Source organism: Oratosquilla oratoria, chromosome 21 (assembly GCF_046742065.1).
Source record: "Oratosquilla oratoria isolate Oo_2021 chromosome 21, ASM4674206v1, whole genome shotgun sequence".
NCBI lineage: Eukaryota > Metazoa > Arthropoda > Malacostraca > Stomatopoda > Squillidae > Oratosquilla > Oratosquilla oratoria.
The window spans coordinates 34,580,196-34,598,003 of NC_134797.1; the positions used below are offsets into that span (position 1 = coordinate 34,580,196).

The following is a 17,808-nucleotide window of genomic DNA, read 5'->3' on the forward strand; positions in this document are numbered from 1 at the left end:
TGTAGGAGACAGATCCTGCTGCTTCCACCACACAGTTCCACGAGGTTGGAGGTCGTTATTAAAAAAAAAAAAAAAAAAAAAAAAAAAAAAATGGTAGTAGTAGTAGTAGTAGTAGAAGAAAAAGAAGAAGAAGAAGAAGAACATTAACCAGTTATTAACTCTTCTTATGCGAGGGAATACAAAGTTGACAGAGAGATCTTGGGCCCGGAGTTGAGACAACCTGCCAGCCCGAGGTCAGTCTCCAGATGTGAAGGTGTTGATGGATTTTGAAGATAGATGGCTGGGAGGTAATTCTCCCCAAAGTCCATATTGCAGGAGTATCACATGAATGTGGAAGAGGAATAAAGTACATAATTATATAATCACATAAAAATCACTGCCTACAAGTACCACGTACAGACACATAAATAGGGGAAGATCTTAATCGTGAGCACTAAAAACGGTGCTGAACACAGACACACACAAATAGGAAGATCGTACTTGAGAACACAAAGTGCAAAACACGTACTTGGGCGGTTTAGTTAAATGGGAATAATTTAGGCCCTATAGGAAACAGGAAAGATGAGGTTGTAACATATAGATCTGTAATTTGTTCACTGTCTAGTATGACCTTTTTAGTGTCGTTGGAAGTGCCTCAGAAATTGCTGTGTGTATATAGCGTTGCAAAAGTACAAACATTGTTTAACGAGCCTAAGTGTCACAATCAAAGAGATGATGACATTAACGGAGCCAGGGTTATAAGTGATGTATATTCAGAACCAGTGACCAATTCCAATGTCTTGAAGACGCAACTGACCCATCTTTAAGCGATGTTGACATACATCGCATGTGACTCGTTTGTTTATAATACTTCATTCTGACTAGTATGTTTTTCTTAGGTGTCCAATCTAGGAATAACTGGATCCTCAGTCGCTAGTCTGGAGATACTTTAGGAGAATGTAAAGGCCAAGTAATTATAAAATGATGGACAACAGTCAGGTGACGTAATGAATTAGCCAAGTCGTTGTTAGGTGATAGAAATTGGTCAACTAATTATTAGGTGGCAGAAATTAGCTGACTGGTTATTAGATGGCTGATTTCATTGTTACTGGCTGACAATAATCGATTAGGAGTCAATTCCTGCTGACAAGATTTGGATTGTGGAGTTAATAATTAGCAATCATTTGCAAAAGTAATAACTATTCAGTCAAACTAGTTAGTAATTGGCTTCATGTAAATAATAATTGTTAATATGAGACTCGGGAAATGCTGATGGCCGTATGGTCACTGATTAGTTGTTTATTTGAGTAAAACTAACGCAAAGGTGGAAATGCACCATAGAATTGGTATGTTCTTTTAGTGATCAGTTGCTGATGAAATGATAGACTACCAGGTAATTTTGAGTGACCAACTGCAGATCTGATCAATCACATTTTATAAAAGGCTATAGGCTACTATGGAATTTTGAGTGATCAATTGGAGATCTGGTCAAACACATTTTGTAAAAATGATAGACTACCATGAATTTTTGAGTAACTAGTTGGAGATCTGATCAGACATATTTTCATTAAAATTATAGGCTACAATAGAATTTTGAGTGACCAGTTAGAGAACAGATTATATGTATTTTGTAATGATCATCTATTGTTGATTTATCATACGCACTGAACAAAGTCTGCAAATGGACAGTGCCTGATCGCCCTGGCCTAAAAGAAAGTTTCTATTGCATAGTAAGTAAGTAATGCAAAGCAAAGTATATCAATGGGCAGCTGGTGATTCGTGTTTAGCTCAACAACAAAAGAATGCTATCAAAGAACCAAAGACTAGCATGGGACTCAAGGTAGTTTCCCACATAAAGACAGAAGGTTAGACAATGAATTACACACCAACGATCACAAAGCATAACTAGAGGTGACGTGAGAGGTTTGTCGTACCTAGAGTGGTAAAAATCTGTTCAGACACTTGCCTGGTTATAAGACATTCCATATAAAAAGGGCAAACATGCAATGCATTGGCATTGCATGTTTGCCCTCATTACACGGGACACCCAAATTCTCAGCACAAATAGTTTTGCTTGGCACAACACAAATAGTTTTGCATAAAACAGTGTCACAACAACGGCACAAAGAATATGGAGGTTAGTTTGCACATTGAGCTGAAGTCTGCAAGATAAACAGTCTCTATAGGCACTCAAGTAGGTGATCCTGAGGGTGTTGTTCTCAGAAACGATATTATTCTAAGTATTCTGTGTTAAGGTTGCAAGTCTCCTACGGATGTTGACTGAGATGTTTAGTTGTGTACGAGGAAGGTTCAATCACGCCTTAATTTTTTTTTTCTTTGTACAAGAACGGTATATTCTATTCATCTATCTTTTTTTTGTCAAAGTATGTTTGTTTCTGATTTATCTATGGCTTTATTTGTTCCCTTATTATTATTATTCAATTCATTGTTCACTATATGGAATATATGAGACTCTTGTTCCTCAAAGGAATCTCAACTGGTAGTTTGAGGAGTACAGATGAAGGGTCCTTTGACTTCGTGAGATTAAACACAACATTTATATATGTTGATATAAATAATAAACAATTAAATAGAAAGGAAACAAGGTCATCCACTTGGTTTTCAATTTTCAGGTGTCAAGTGGCCAAAAAAACAAAAAAGTCGTCCATTTGCGGACACAGGCCTGCCAATCACCTACTTGGATACCCGGGACGTGACGCAACGTCGTCTAGAGGAGAAGCAGGAGTGTGAAGTGTGGTGGTGGAGGACGAGGAGGAGAGGGAAGAGGGAGAGGAGGTGAGGGAGGAAGACATGGAGTTAGTACTTGTATTCCGTGTTGAAATCGGTGCCCTGTTTTTCGGGCTTATCGTTCATCTGTTTGACGGAGACGATGGTGGCAGAATCGCTGATGCGAGGGCCCTTACGGTGTTTGTACCACCAGTACTCGAAGGCCAGCGTGATGCAAGCCAACCCGATACCCACGAAGATCACAATGAAGACACCACCTGGAGTTGGGGGAAAGACACAAGAGAACATCAATGTTAGTTTCCTTTTTTTGTCTCTTTGTCTTATTCGTCTAATTGTTTGTTTATGTGTATGGACGGGTGATATTGTTTTTTTTTTTTTTTGGGGGGGGGAGTTGTTATCCCCCAAAATGTATGGCGGGGTGGTAAAATAGACAAAGAATTGGTTTTAGATTAGTGTCTGATTGATAAAAAACGGGTGTAGAGTGGATATATGCTTTGATTTGGCCAACCCCTACGTAAAAGTAATATGTCTTTTGATATATGTTTGTGTATGACCCACCTATTTAAATTGCACTACTAATACCCCAAACATGAAAGTAAACACAAAAAAAAAAAAAAAATTGGTCTTGAAGGAATTGCTTATGGGAAACAGAATTAGAAAATGTAACAGTCATGATGTACAACTAGAGTTGCAATAATGTCTATTAATAAGATCAAATATATTATTTCGAACTTCCCGGACATGTATACCGGTGCCCCATGTATTGGGTTGGGGTGGAATGGGACAAATGTCCGCGGGAAACTTGCCACGGACATCTGTGATTGTGTATATAATACACGATTCTCTTGATGATTCACTAAAGCAGGCCAGAAACGCACCCAGGGGCCAATGATTTTGTTTTTCATTCTTACAGAAATTCATGGAGATATTCAATTTTATATGCCCTACTTCCAAATAAATTACGTTCTACCTATGACAAATGATATAGTATAGTTCTAGAAATTTAACCTGAATGCCATCCTGAAGCAGTCTACTGTGAAATTGAGGTGGGGAATTTAAAAAAAATCTTCAGGAACATTTTCCAAATGCTGAAAATAGGGGATGAATAGCACTTCGTGGTGATAACCATAGAAAAGAAAAACCTCACAACCTAACAAGAAGAAAAAGAACTGAAGGAAGATGCCTAAGGAAAATATCGTTGAGACAAAGACCAAGGCCATTGAAATTCTTGAGAAACTTACCAATATTCTCGATGCTGATACCGTCGCTCTGGTCATCCTCCTTGTCACAGACCTTCTTCTCAGGGTTCTGGTTCCACCATCTCTCCTTCAGGGTCTCCAGCTTACGTTGGTTCAGCAGTTTGAGGATCCTGCAGAGTGGGGTCAGATGGAAGAGGGTATGCTGAGATGAAATGCGTATAGAGGGTACAAAATCAGTCTTGTATAACACACATGCGCGCACACACACACACACACACACACACACACACACACACACACACACACACACACACACACACACAGATAAAGTAGAATCAAAGACAGACAAATTTTAGTTTGAAAATATTTAAGAAAAAAAAGGAGGCAGGATAGTTCAAGGGAAACTTTCCATGTAACATTCATCTAGAAGGCCACACACACACGTGCATGTAAACACACACACACACACACACACACACACACACACACACACACACACACACACACACACACACACACACACACACACACACACACACACACAACATTACCCATAGATCGGACGAGTCCAACACGTGATCAAGGACCTTGGTAAATCACACACACACACACACACACACACACACACACACACACACACACACACACACACACACACACACACACACACACACACACACACACACACACAAAGAGAGAGAGATGTAGACAGACAGAATGACTGACACACAGACACCCAGGGAGACAGATAGAAAGGCAAGAAGAGAAAGTAGTTTTTGGAAATCTGGAAGAGATATTGAAGGATGAGAGCAAATTTCAAGCAAAGATATTTATTGGAAACAGCGTGTACACAAACTCAGACATTTTATCAACCATACTGTAGTCATATAACTAATCCACACACGGCCCTCAAAACAAACCACGCCCCAGTGATCGTATTGGGTAGAGGGTGACTGCGACGGTTACAAGGCCAACGTGATTGGTCACTGAAGAAAGAGGGCGTGGCTTAATTTCCCAGGGTTGAGTGCCTTGAAGTCAAGGCACTCAACTAAAATTATCACTCGTGTAATAGTCTCTATGTTGTATAATACACTTGGGATATTTGCAAAGTGAATGGTGCTCACAGTACTGGAAAGTATTGCAGGTGAGTACGAACAGGTGCACAGTGTTGGCAGACAGTTTTGGTGAACCAAGCAAGTGTTTACAGTGTCAAGACGCGATACAAAAATTAAATAAAAGAAAAGTAAAAGAAACGGATCAGTAATAATAAAAAAAAAGAGTTATGGAGGGGGCGGATCGACTCTGTCCCCTCACCGGAGTTGTGACGTCGACAGTTCAGGAGTTCCTCTGGAAGAACTAAAGGGGCCTTGATATGCCCTTTTCCCGTTTAGAGACTTTCGAAAATAAAATAAAAAATAATTCAAAGAAATATTTTTGGAGTTCATTCTCCGCTTATCCAACGGGAAAAAGGTTAGTTTGGCCATCAACGTCACACAATGAAAATTCGTTTTCTCCTCTGCTCCCCGAAAAGGTCAAGGGTGCTTCAGATCCCTCTACAGATCCCGAAAGTGCTCAAGATTCTTTGTTGACCTTGCATGTGCTCTAGGTCGGTACGGTGATGGGTGATGCTACGTCATTACAGAAATCGATATCTTTGATTACACGTGATTACTATTTACACATTTAGAATTTATCCGCATATCAATACCCACGGTTATTCTGTAAAATTCAGACTGGTTTACTGTTATGTTTTATACTCATAGAGTCAACTGGAACATTATTTAGTTCTTGGTTTAGCGTGACAAGGATTTTACGCATTTGTTTATACGTTAAGCCTATTGCATACATGTATATATTTATTATTTGTGAATTATTGTATACATGTGCGCAGGTTGCCATTGGCGTTGCACATCTACGTGACGTGTTCTTTTGGTGGTGGACTGCGCTACTAGTGGCCAAGGAAGGCCACTGACACCAGAAGCTCGACTCACGCGTCATTGAACTGATCCTTCAGAGGAGAACCTTGCTGCACGGCAATGGCGTAGGGCTTTCGGGAGAACTCCTCACCCACGATCTGAAGGTCACAGTTCGTCAACACCTGGTAGCGAATGTCCGTCGCGTCGCCTGTGGCCAAAACAATGGAGGACACTTGAATGAAGTGGTAGTGGAAGACGGGCGAAGCTTGCCGCGGGTCTTCTGTGTTCCTCCCTCAGAAGAAGCTTTTGGAGTTCGGCGAAGAGGGTGATAGGGCGAAGCTATTCTTAACTTAATATTGCAGCTTCCTTACAGGGGATAGTCGGCAGTAATCGCTACCTTGCCTGTATTCGTGCGTTTTGTGTGTATTATTGAGAGTATATAAACAAAGACAAACACACACACACGCACACACAAGGTACCGCACACAATATAAGTTGAAATCTTAGAACATTGCATTGAAATTTATATAAGATTTTCAAAATAGTAGGCATATATGAACAGTTAGATGAGATGTTGGATTGGAGAGAGGTAGTGGAGTACCACAGGGCTCAGTTCTGGCTCCAATAAAGCTCTTAATCTACTGATATGGTGGATGGAATAGGAAACTACGCAGACTTATTTTTAGATGATGCTAAGGTCATACAAACTTGGTGAAAGATAAGGAGGAGTACAAATTGCTCTAAGAAGACCCAGATTAGGTTCACGAAGAGGAACCAGAAGTGGAAGATGAAACTCAATATAAAAAAAATGTAAAATCTTATAAATGAACCAAAGCAAAACGAGACCTTCGATAAGTTATAAAACGGAGATGAATTCATCACGAAGACTAAGGAGAAAGACTTAGGAATGTCTCCGGAAATTCATATAAAGAGAAAAAAAGAAGAGATTTATAAATTGCTAATGAACATAAAAATGGTATTTCTTAACATGGATAAGGACATGAAAAAAAAGGTATTAGAAGTATGATTTGCCCCAGATTTGCATAAGCATCAGCGGTGTTGTCACTATAACAAAAGAAACGTAGAAAATGGAGAGGATACAAAAAACAACAACTAAAACGACACCAAGCTTGGATGATAAGACAGATAAGGAGAGAAGAAAACTAGGACTTCCAGCATTGGGAGATTAAGAGAAACAGATGATAATATCAACTCTATCGCTTCCATTTTTAGTGTCTATTTTGATCTAAATATCATATGATAATTAGACCAGAATAAGAAATGAAAAATGGACTGAGATCAGCTGATATAGGATGAAAGAACGGTAAGAGACTATTGTAAATAATTAAGAAAAGTTGATGACGTCTCGTTAGGAAGCACAGTTTTCTATATAGGTGCGTCAATGTGTGGAAAATGTTAGATCTAATCCAAACCTGTATAAATTAAATGAAGGCAAATTTTGATAAATGGAGATATAGAAACAGGACCCCATGAGCAAATATATAAACCCGTACACTAGAATAATTTGAATACAAATTGGTAAACACACACACACACACGCTTGTGATGTATATACCATGTATATAATATACATAGACACACACATACTCTTGTGTGTGTGTGTATATTATATATATATATATATATGTATATATATATATATATATATATATATATATACATACATACATACATAAACCAAAGGCTTTTTCCCCCTTACACAGGAGGTAGCCAAAAAGCAAAAGGCATAGAAACCACTTCCACCCATTCCATCCCCTACATACTCCACTCCCCTCCACCATCTTCCCTCCCTTTCATCTTGGTACCATTCAGTTGTAAGGCTTTCCATTTGTTGCATAAGTTAGTATATAATACATGTTAAACATACCAAAACACCAACACTTCTGTGTAACTTGAAACAGATGAACAAACAATATAGTCAGCTCTGAAAAAGAAGACAGAAATCACCATGCCAAGAAGAACTCTTCATGCGGGTTGTTCTCGATTGTTCTCATGCAGAACAGTCATCCGGACAGCCCGGTCGCGTAGGTGCCGGGATGACCTAACCCGACCCAGTCCCGGAGGGAAGGGAAGGACACAACCCTCAAACAACACAAGCTCGACGAGGAGATCAATTCCTCGTGGACGTTGACCTCAGTATGTTGTACAGTACCTAGTCATATATAGGTGTAGTCAGGTATGTGTGTATGTATATATAATTATAAAACAAATCGCTAGTAACAGCGATGTAATTCAAACAATCAGGCCTAGCCGTCACGCATCTTTGAAATCGGGTCCCTCTGAGAGACCCGCGTTTAAAACTGCGCGACCGCCGGGCCTAATTGTCTGCATATATTAGTATAAATATAGATGTATATACAAATAAAGACACACACACACACACACACACACACACACACACACACACACACACATATATATATATATATATGGTTAAACTTAATGGCAAGATTATTATTGCAGAGTTTTTTATCTGCCTTTTCTCTTTCTCTGAGAATCTTTTTCCCTTCCACGGGAAGTTGTCTTATAATGTCACCATATGACATTATTTTGTCAGTTACTTTGGGCATGGCTTTACCAAAGTGAAAAACTGGCCAGAACGCGTTTTCACACTACTTAGTGCTTCATCAGTGGCTAGACTGTGAATGTCTGATTGAATTATTGTGTTTATATATTGTTGGTGGTAGTCTGATATTACATTTTGAGGCTTCTGATTGGCTAGTGGGCTGGGCTGGGACTCCCAAGCTATTCTACTTCCTCATTGGTCGGCTGTTGTGTGACGTCATCAGTATTGTGCCTTCTTTCAGTGGGCTTAGATCTCCTTACGCTAGGGAGGGCTTCTAAATCCCTAGTTTGTATATTGAGATTGGGAGATGTTTCTTTAATAAAGAGAGCTTCGAGGATAGGTAGCCTTCTATGGTCTTGATTTGTTGCCAGCACTTCTGTGTTTTCTATTAGAGTTTCTTTATTTAAATTTCTTTTGTGAGCAGAGTGATGGTGGTTTCTGGGAGCTCCTGAAGAGAGGTGGTATGATAACCGGCGTGAGAGCTTCATTGTTGTCATGCCAATATAGTTTGAAGGTTGGGATGCACAGTTCCCAAGTTTACACGTGTACCTATATATGACGTGAGTTCTCTGAAGGTCACTTTTACTTTCTCTTATATTATTCTTTAATAGCAGTTGAGATGTCTTTTTATTTTGATAATATATAATCAGTTGTACTTTAGAGTTTTCTTCTTTAGGTTTAATATTTCTTTTAATAATTTGTTGCATAACCCTTTCATCTTCTTTGTAGGCTGTGGAGAAGAAGGACTTATAGTAAATTTTAATCAGGTTTTTGGCGTTAATGTCCTGTGGGATTTTGTCTGGGTGGCTTTTGTCCTGTGGGATTTTGTCTGGGTGGCTTTTGTCCTGGTACCATTTGTCTAAAGTTCTTTTTGTGATTCGCTCTATATCCTTATTGGCGAATCCATTATTCATAAGGGTCTGAGAAGCTCTTTCTAACTCATTATGTACTGTTTCCCAATTATTACAGTGACTAAGAGCTCTTCTAATATAAGCGCTGATGGTAGAATCTTTGTATCTTTGGGGACATTCGCTAGTCCCATTTAGGCAATGTCCTGAATTAGATGCTTTTATGTACACAGATGTGTCATATGTGCCTTCATCTCTCTGTTTTACTAATGTGTCTAAAAAGGGAAGGGACCCATTTATGCTGTGCTCAATTGTAAAATTGATGCCAGATGTCTCTATTAATCGTTCTTTTAGATCGTCTATTTGTTGGCAATTTTCAGCTTTGACGAAAATATCGTCTATATATCTGCAGTAAATGTGAGGTTTTTGCAGATTTGCGAAAATTTCATTTTCGATGCTACCCATAAAAAAGTTAGCAAAAAGTACTCCAAGTGGTGATCCCATTGCAACACCATCGGTTTGGCAATATTTATTTCCTCTAGGGCACATAAAGGGGGCTTCTTTGGTGCAACATTCCAAAAGGTCTTTCATTGCTTTCTCTGGGATATCACAGTTAGGAGTGGTATCATTGTGATAAACTCTGTCTATTATCTAGAGAGATCTTAGCACACTGAAAGAAGGCACAATACTGATGACGTCACACAACAGCCGACCAATGAGGAAGTAGAATAGCTTGGGAGTCCCAGCCCAGCCCACTAGCCAATCAGAAGCCTCAAAATGTAATATCAGACTACCACCAACAATATATAAACACAATAATTCAATCAGACATTCACAGTCTAGCCACTGATGAAGCACTAAGTAGTGTGAAAACGCGTTCTGGCCAGTTTTTCACTTTGGTAAAGCCATGCCCAAAGTAACTGACAAAATAATGTCATATGGTGACATTATAAGACAACTTCCCGTGGAAGGGAAAAAGATTCTCAGAGAAAGAGAAAAGGCAGATAAAAAACTCTGCAATAATAATCTTGCCATTAAGTTTAACCATACATGCTTGAGAGAAAATCTCCTGCCCATATATACAATATATATATATATAATGTATATATGTATGTATATATCTATATATGTATGTATGTATATATATATATATATACATATATAAGTATAAATATAAATGTTTACATATATATACTGTATATATGTGTATATGTATATATATATATATACATATACAGTATATATATATATATAAAAACATATTTATATTCTTATATATATATATACTGTATATATATATATATATATATATATATATATACATATATATATATATATTATGTGTGTGTGTGTGTGTGTGTGTGTGTGTGTGTGTGTGTGTGTGTGTGTGTGTGTGTATGTGTGTGTGTGTGTGTGTGTGTGTGTGTGTGTGTGTGTGTGTGTGTGTGTGCGTGTGTGTGTGTGTAAAAGACAGATTGAGACATGGAGAGAGATATAGGAAGAGAGAGAGGGGGATGAGAAAAATGTATGCATGCACACATGTCACCAATGTCTTCGTAAATCATTGTTTATGCAATCAGTTCCACATAGTCAACGCATGCCACGAAGGAAGGAATCAAACGAACACAACAAAGCAAGATTCGAACACACATCACAGTGCCACCTTTTCTGACACCAAATAACGAGTCCTTGTTTGCCCATCAGTAAAGGGTCGGCTTCTGAGGGCCATCTCGTGGTGCCACTTGACCACAAGTCCCCCCCATACCACTTCGACGCTCGAGGTCGTACTTACGCCCCAGAGAGCTGATCCTTCAGGGGCGTGCCCTTGGTGACAGCGAGCGCGTAGGGCTTACGGGAGAACTCTTCTCCTACGGAGAGCATATCGCAGCTGGTGAGAATGGCGTAGCGAATCTCTGTAGCGTCTCCTGAAGAAGGTAGGGGGTGTGCCAAGGGCGTTAGAGGGGGTTGTCAGGGACAAGGGGGACGTGGATGAGTGAATATAGAGATTGATTAGGCTAGTTTAGGTTAGGTTACTTTTGGTTAGGTTGTAGGTGTTAAAGGGGGTTGTCAGGGACATGGGGGACGTAGATAAGTGAATATAGAAATTTATTAGATCATTTAAGGTTAGGTTACGTTAGGTTTAGTTAGGTTAGGTTAGGGTATATTATGTGCTTTATCTATGGTCAAAGGAAGCTAGAGGGTGACACAATGTGTTATTTACAAGTGAGATTTCTTGTTTTAAGTATAAGACTTATCATATGAGATAGCATTTGAGAGGTATATCTAGTTAGTTGAATGTAATAGATGTGTTTAGTGATGTAAGGATACTAGGACTGGTTAGGAGATTAGCCAGGTTAGATTTAAAACAAAATGGCGTTAGGCTTCTTTAGCTTAGGAACGAAGGATTACTTACCCTTGTTTTTTTTTTGTTTTTTTTTTTTGTTTTTTAGGTGCTACCATAGAAATAAATGAAATAGCCTGGCGGAAGCCAGATTGGAAGGAAATGTGTCAACCGCTCAGGAGAAGGCGTGGGATTTATGTAGTAAAGATGAGCCTTCATGTTGACGTTTGTAAGACACATAAGTGGTAGGGTGGTGAGTTAAAAACAGAAAACTTATGGAGTTTTATCAGCAAATAATTTCGTCGTTACTATGACAAGTGCTCTGAAGAAGTCCTGGTAAGAACAAAACGTTAGGAAGTAAAACTTCGACAGTTTTCTGTATTTACATCACCACTCTACCTCTCATAAGCTTTCATGTTTGTTAGTCTTCGCTTCAATTGGAAATAAGGTGCATTCGCTAACGAAACAACGATATTAGGTTTGATTACACCCATGCTGGCGGTAAGTCGTAACAGGATAAAGTCTCGTCTGGTATACATGATCATCCTACAGTGTATGTTGACACAAATGAGAATATTGTTCTCGATGACAAACTACCCACCTCTGTCCGTAGAAGACAAACCAGCAATTGTTTGTCTTTATTTACATGGAAAATGGAAGTGGATGAAGAGAACTTGAGGGGAAGACCAAGGATGAGGTGGATGGATGGGGTCAAGATTGGGTGTGTCTGTCTGTCAATTAAGGAAGAAAGAATGCAAAAGAAAAGAGTGAATGGAAAATTGTTGCAAGTGGATGAGGAAATGACGTTACCCAGAAGGATGTTCTTGTCTGTTTTGTATATATACCGAGTGGATGAGAGGAAGGGGGTCGAGGTTTGCGATGATAATGAAGCGGTGGGGATAAACCATCTCCAGCTGTCGGGCCATGTTATGGAAGTGCTATGTCTTGCTGCGTTCCCGGGCGGTGTGGCGGGGGTTAGGTATGGCCCATTGTTCGCGTGAAGTGTTCGAGATGGGAAGGACAACAAAAGGGGTTTCGGATGAATGTGGGGAAGGTGTATGGTTTGACTCAGCCACCCCCTTATAAAGGGGAAAAATCATTTCGATTTGAACCAAAACGTTTGAGATGAAATGCCCAAGGAATATGGTGGGTGACTAGGATAGATAGAGTAAGGAATGTGGAGGTTGAAATGGAAAGAGAGCCGGCAGATAGGGTTGGCCAAATAATGTTGAGATGATTTAGGCATATGGAAAGAGTAAGTAAAGAAAGACTAGTAAAAAGAGTGTGATAAGTAGAATTGGATGTAGTGAATTTGGGAAGAAGGAATGAATTGGGTGGATGGGAACATTGGATATAAGAGGATCATCCTTCGAGCGAAGAAGAGATCACAAAAGGTAATGAATGGAGATTGAGTGTATATGGATGAGTGGGTGAGGGGGAGGGAGTTAGCCACATGATGAAGCTTAGGGAATAAACTTGTTCCGGCTACCGTGCCTTACTGCCGAAATGTTGCGTCTTCCTGCATTGTCTCTGACCCGACCAGTGTGATGAGAGACAGTGATGATCTGTCATCAACGAAGTGCTGGGATAGAATGGAAAGCTAACGGGTTCGTAGTAGGACGCCCATCTCGTGAATGAGGACAATAATTTTGGCTTATATATATTATATTATTTCGTTGTGATATTATTATATTATCATATATATTCTATTGTTATAGGGAAGGAGAAAATCTAGCTGAGGGACATCTAAGGGTTTTCAGCAGTACACCAATTCAAACTGGTTCAAGGACAAAGAAAAAACAATTGTATCACCGAAAAGAGAGGAAAGGTATGATGAGTCTAACGAACACTCACCTGTAAGTGGATTGACGATTCATTGATAAAAACTTCATCCAGCTTAGTGCTAAAAGTGGACTGGATGACCAAATCCACAGAGGTTGAATGAATCAGGGATCTTTAGTAGATAGACTCAGAGATCACAGAAGAACATGATCAGGAAATGACCTCCTTACTTGTAAGTACTATATCAGCTGATGTGTTCTGGGGGGCCTATTGTTTACTTACTATCTTTTGATCGTAGACTTGTGACATGAATGAGACAGCTACGACCTGGACTTAGTCGTATGATAACTGTTCGCCGATGATGCCAGCCACTGTAATACTTGCATTTGAAACCAACTATACATTATCGAGGTTCTTAGGTGATTTACAAGCACTGAAAATTGTCGAAAAGGTCAACCATGTTGACAGGCTTACTAATTAATCTTCCCTTTGAGAGGTTAGCCCCAACACCACATATTCCCTCAGTTAACATAGGCACCGTTTTATGAACTACCTCCTGGTTAGGCCAGGAACGGTGACGTCATACCAGAAGGCTTGCTTAAGAAGTTCCCAACCAATCTTGATTTTGAAAGCCCTTTCATAGGTGAAGCACGTGACGTGTGTGTGTGTGTGTGTGTGTGTGTGTGTGTGTGTGTGTGTGTGTGTGTGTGAGTGTGTGTGTGTATGTGTGTGTGTGCGTAAGTGTAAATGTGAAAGGGGCTGATTTTAAGGAGCCTCCGAGACAGAAAGTGGTCCGAAGGATTCTTGCCATGCCTCAAGGAAAATCGCTTGTTTGCCATCCCTGTCAACTTTGCCTCCTGTCCTATGATATAGTTTCCTAGATTATTTAAATATTTCTAATAGTTCATAAGGAAATGTGACATGTAGAACTCGGTTATACTGTGTTGCTGAGATTATGCTTATGAGAATGTTTACTTCCACATAGGAATAAATGTGGAAAGGGTTGAAAAGGTGCAGGAAGTACTTAGATGGAATTTTCAAGTGTTAGATTTTCTAAATACTACCTTGTAGGACTGTTGAACTAAGAAGTATCTGCAGGAGGCGAGAAAGAATAGCAAATTCGACGTCGCTAACACAAATTTTCATTATCTGTATCCGAAATGAGAACGATAACATGTTTGAACGAACATCAACAAAATTGCGAGCGAAGCGAGTTCGGAAGTCACCAGAATTTGAACCAATGATCTGCAAACGGTCAAACATACGATAATACATGAATGTTGTTCGAAGGACCAAAATATGACTTGTCTGCAGTCTTGCCTTTACTCATGGGCATCTGTTGAACGTGAGAACGGACACTGTTCACAGATAAGTGAATATAATCAATATGCAATTTTTCCGTGATTTGGTAGGTGCGACTCCCCTTGAGAGAAGTTCGTCCAACACATCGCAGTCAACAAACACAGACCGCTTAACTTTAAGATATCAATAAGCCTTCTGAATCTGCCCCCACCCTGACCTCCCAATCTCCACTCCTCAAGTTTCCATCCATCCCGACTTACCCAAATAAGCGAATCCTTCGCTCGAAGACTTAGAGGCCCGAACCCTGGCCAACGCCTCATCGAAGTCTACCGGAAGACCCGCTTCTTGCATCGACTGCCACATCTTGGTGTACTTGTCGCTTACTGGGTAGTCCCACACGGCCAGCTTGGCTCTCTCGATGTCACTCATTGAGTCGTTTAGGGACATGTCCTTCCAGATCCTGGTTGTGGAGAGTGAAGGCGAAGGAGAGAATAATGTGTAGACAAGTCAGAAAGTGAGATTTTAATACCGTGGCGAACCGGAAAAACGAGAAGAGAGGGAAGTGGATGATATTTTATATATTTTTCTATTTTATTTTTTAGTTAGTTTGAATTAGTCTAATCCAGTAGTAGAGGCAATACTAACAGTCAGTTGGGAAGGGAACATAAGAGAAAGAGACTTATAGAATTAGTTTTACTGCTCATGCCGTAAAATGTTATATCAAATTATCGGAAGTATTCCAAAAGCTGACAGGTTTGTGTGTATGTGTATGTGTATGCATTTATGTATTGAAACGATCAGTATCATACCAATATCTGTACATAACAAACATCTAGCCACACTACAGTTTCATAATATTTACAGTCTCCAATATTCCCTTGCCATTATTACTCACTCGTAGAATTTCTTTTCGATGTAGGCCATTCGTTCGAAGTAGGTCATCGTGGACGTGGCGTTCATAGGGGCATACTGGACCTTGTATTGGCTGGCCAAGTCGTCCAGGGACTCAATGGGAGTGTCCAATCGAGATACTGTATTGGAGCAACAAAATACTCGGTTAGGAGACTAAGGATGGAAAAGCTAGTAACCAAGAAAGAATCATGGAAGGCACATCTACGTCGAGGGGCTGGGACACTATTTATTTATTTGTTTATTTATTTCTTTATTCATTTGTTTATTTATTTTTTGTGCGTGAGTGTCTTAATGCTACAAGCCTAAATCATGAGGGATTAGTGTTAGAGACGTATCTACTTAGGAATTTTGTCAGAAAATCCTGCCCAACTTTTCTCAGCAGTAACCCCTTTGCTTATGAACTCCTCTCAGAAGCTTCTTTGATTTAGAACTTCCGTCAGAAACTCCTCTACCTGCAAGAATCCTGTCAGAAGTTTCTCTATTTGTGAGTCTATCTTAAGGGATCTCTCTCAAAACTCTTTTGTCTCGAACTTCCGTCAGAAACTCCTCTACCTGCAAGAATCCTGTCAGAAGTTTCTCTATTTGTGAGTTCATCTGAAGGGATCTCTCTCTCAAAACTCTTTTGTCTCGAACTTCCGTCAGAAACTCCTCTACCTGCAAGAATCCTGTCAGAAGTTTCTCCATTTGTGAGTCTATTTTAAGGGATCCCTCTCAAAACTCGTTTGGTCTCGGAGTTCGTAAATGCAACTCTTTTACTTCATTGGTCTTGACAAACCCTTCGGCTTAACCCATTAAACTCCGATGACAAGATTCTTGTCATTTGGCCAAATAAAACAAAAAATCATAAAACACCAAAATGTATGATCAAACACCAGAAAAATATGACGCCCAGTCCTCGCTCGCGAGCGAAGCGAGGACTGACGTCATATTTTTTCTGGTGTTTGATCAAACATTTTGGTGTTTTATGATTTTTTATTTTATTTGGCCAAATGACAAGAATCTTGTCATCGGAGTTTAATGGGTTAACGAGTTTCTGACAGAACTTCCGCATCGCAGAAGCTTCTGCAAGAAGCTCCATTTGGAAGCGCCCTCACCAGTCAAGAAGGCAGCCAAGTTGGCAGTGTATGAGGCGATGATGATAAAACCGAAGAGCCACCAGGTAGCGGCAACCAAACGGCCAGAAAGGTTCTTAGGTGCTTCACCTCCGCCCTGTTGGAAAAAAAAAAAATCTTACTTAGGAATTCCGGTGACGACAAGGATCGTTGTGTCACACAATGTGATTTTGAAGAGTACTAATAATAACGTTGTCAGTATCGAATTATGAAAAAAAAATCTCGACCAGTTACATCATTTCCATTTCAATTTGTATTTCAGTTCTCTATATAAGCCTACAGTAACGCTCCGTTGGATGTGATAGAGAATCATCCTACAACAGTGTGTCGTACTGACTGATACGTTAACTGATCGACAGCTCTCTTTGAAAGATAATCATATCTATGATCCAAGAACAATGATAATAGTAATATTAAATTGTGTCAGTCATGATATATCTTATGTCGATGTAAAACTAACAGACATCTCTTTTAACAGATATCATTGATAATAACAATGGTAATCTCAAGTTACATCACTCATAACCTATACTAATGTGACACACAGACAGATGGAATGACAACTGCTCTGATAACAGTATTGATAATAATCATATCAGTGATAATAATAACACTTAAAAAACTTAGAATACGTCATTTATGATGTACCCTATGGCTGTGTGACACACTGACTGACTGACCTGCAACTTTTTTTCTGATACTCCCGTATCTAATATAATCATATCAGTGATAGGTATATCAAGAACGATAACACTGGTGGCTAGAAACTTCACTTATGATGTACCTGAGGTGTTAGGGAAGTCATGCAGAACCAAAGACACTCTTTGAAGGTGAACTCTCTCTTCTCGTCATCTTCCACGTACTTGTCCCGGTTGTTCTGGTAGCTGTAGGGACTCCACCGGTCGAAGAAGTAGAGCAGGATACTGCAGGATGCAATGAGACAGTGACAGTCACATAATGATGCGCTGACACCGTGACATAATCTTACAGTTCTACATTACCAATAGTGAAGTGATACGATGATGAAGTGAGTAATGAAACTTTAATTAAGAATCGTATCTTCCTTCACATCATAGCGTAAT

At 39.6% G+C, this 17,808-nt stretch overlaps 1 protein-coding gene across 2 annotated transcripts in view; it reads right to left on the reverse strand.

The window, feature by feature from the left end:
• Ir25a (ionotropic receptor 25a) overlaps nucleotides 1-17,808 on the reverse strand; it is a 56,125-nt gene that overhangs the window by 1,130 nt on the left and 37,187 nt on the right. Inside the window, exons 10-16 of one of the 2 annotated variants that reach the window (XR_012967380.1) lie at nucleotides 17,511-17,649; nucleotides 16,709-16,823; nucleotides 15,598-15,733; nucleotides 14,963-15,162; nucleotides 11,070-11,202; nucleotides 3,969-4,096; nucleotides 2,678-2,984 (exon numbers count right to left, since the gene is read on the reverse strand). Coding sequence is in view for 1 of the 2 variants with exons in the window: in XM_076204183.1 (XP_076060298.1) it covers nucleotides 2,804-2,984; nucleotides 3,969-4,096; nucleotides 11,070-11,202; nucleotides 14,963-15,162; nucleotides 15,598-15,733; nucleotides 16,709-16,823; nucleotides 17,511-17,649 (1,032 nt within the window). In the remaining variant the exon portion in view is untranslated. The remainder of the gene's footprint in view (nucleotides 1-2,677; nucleotides 2,985-3,968; nucleotides 4,097-11,069; nucleotides 11,203-14,962; nucleotides 15,163-15,597; nucleotides 15,734-16,708; nucleotides 16,824-17,510; nucleotides 17,650-17,808) is intronic. The other variant, XM_076204183.1, reaches the window with a different exon arrangement.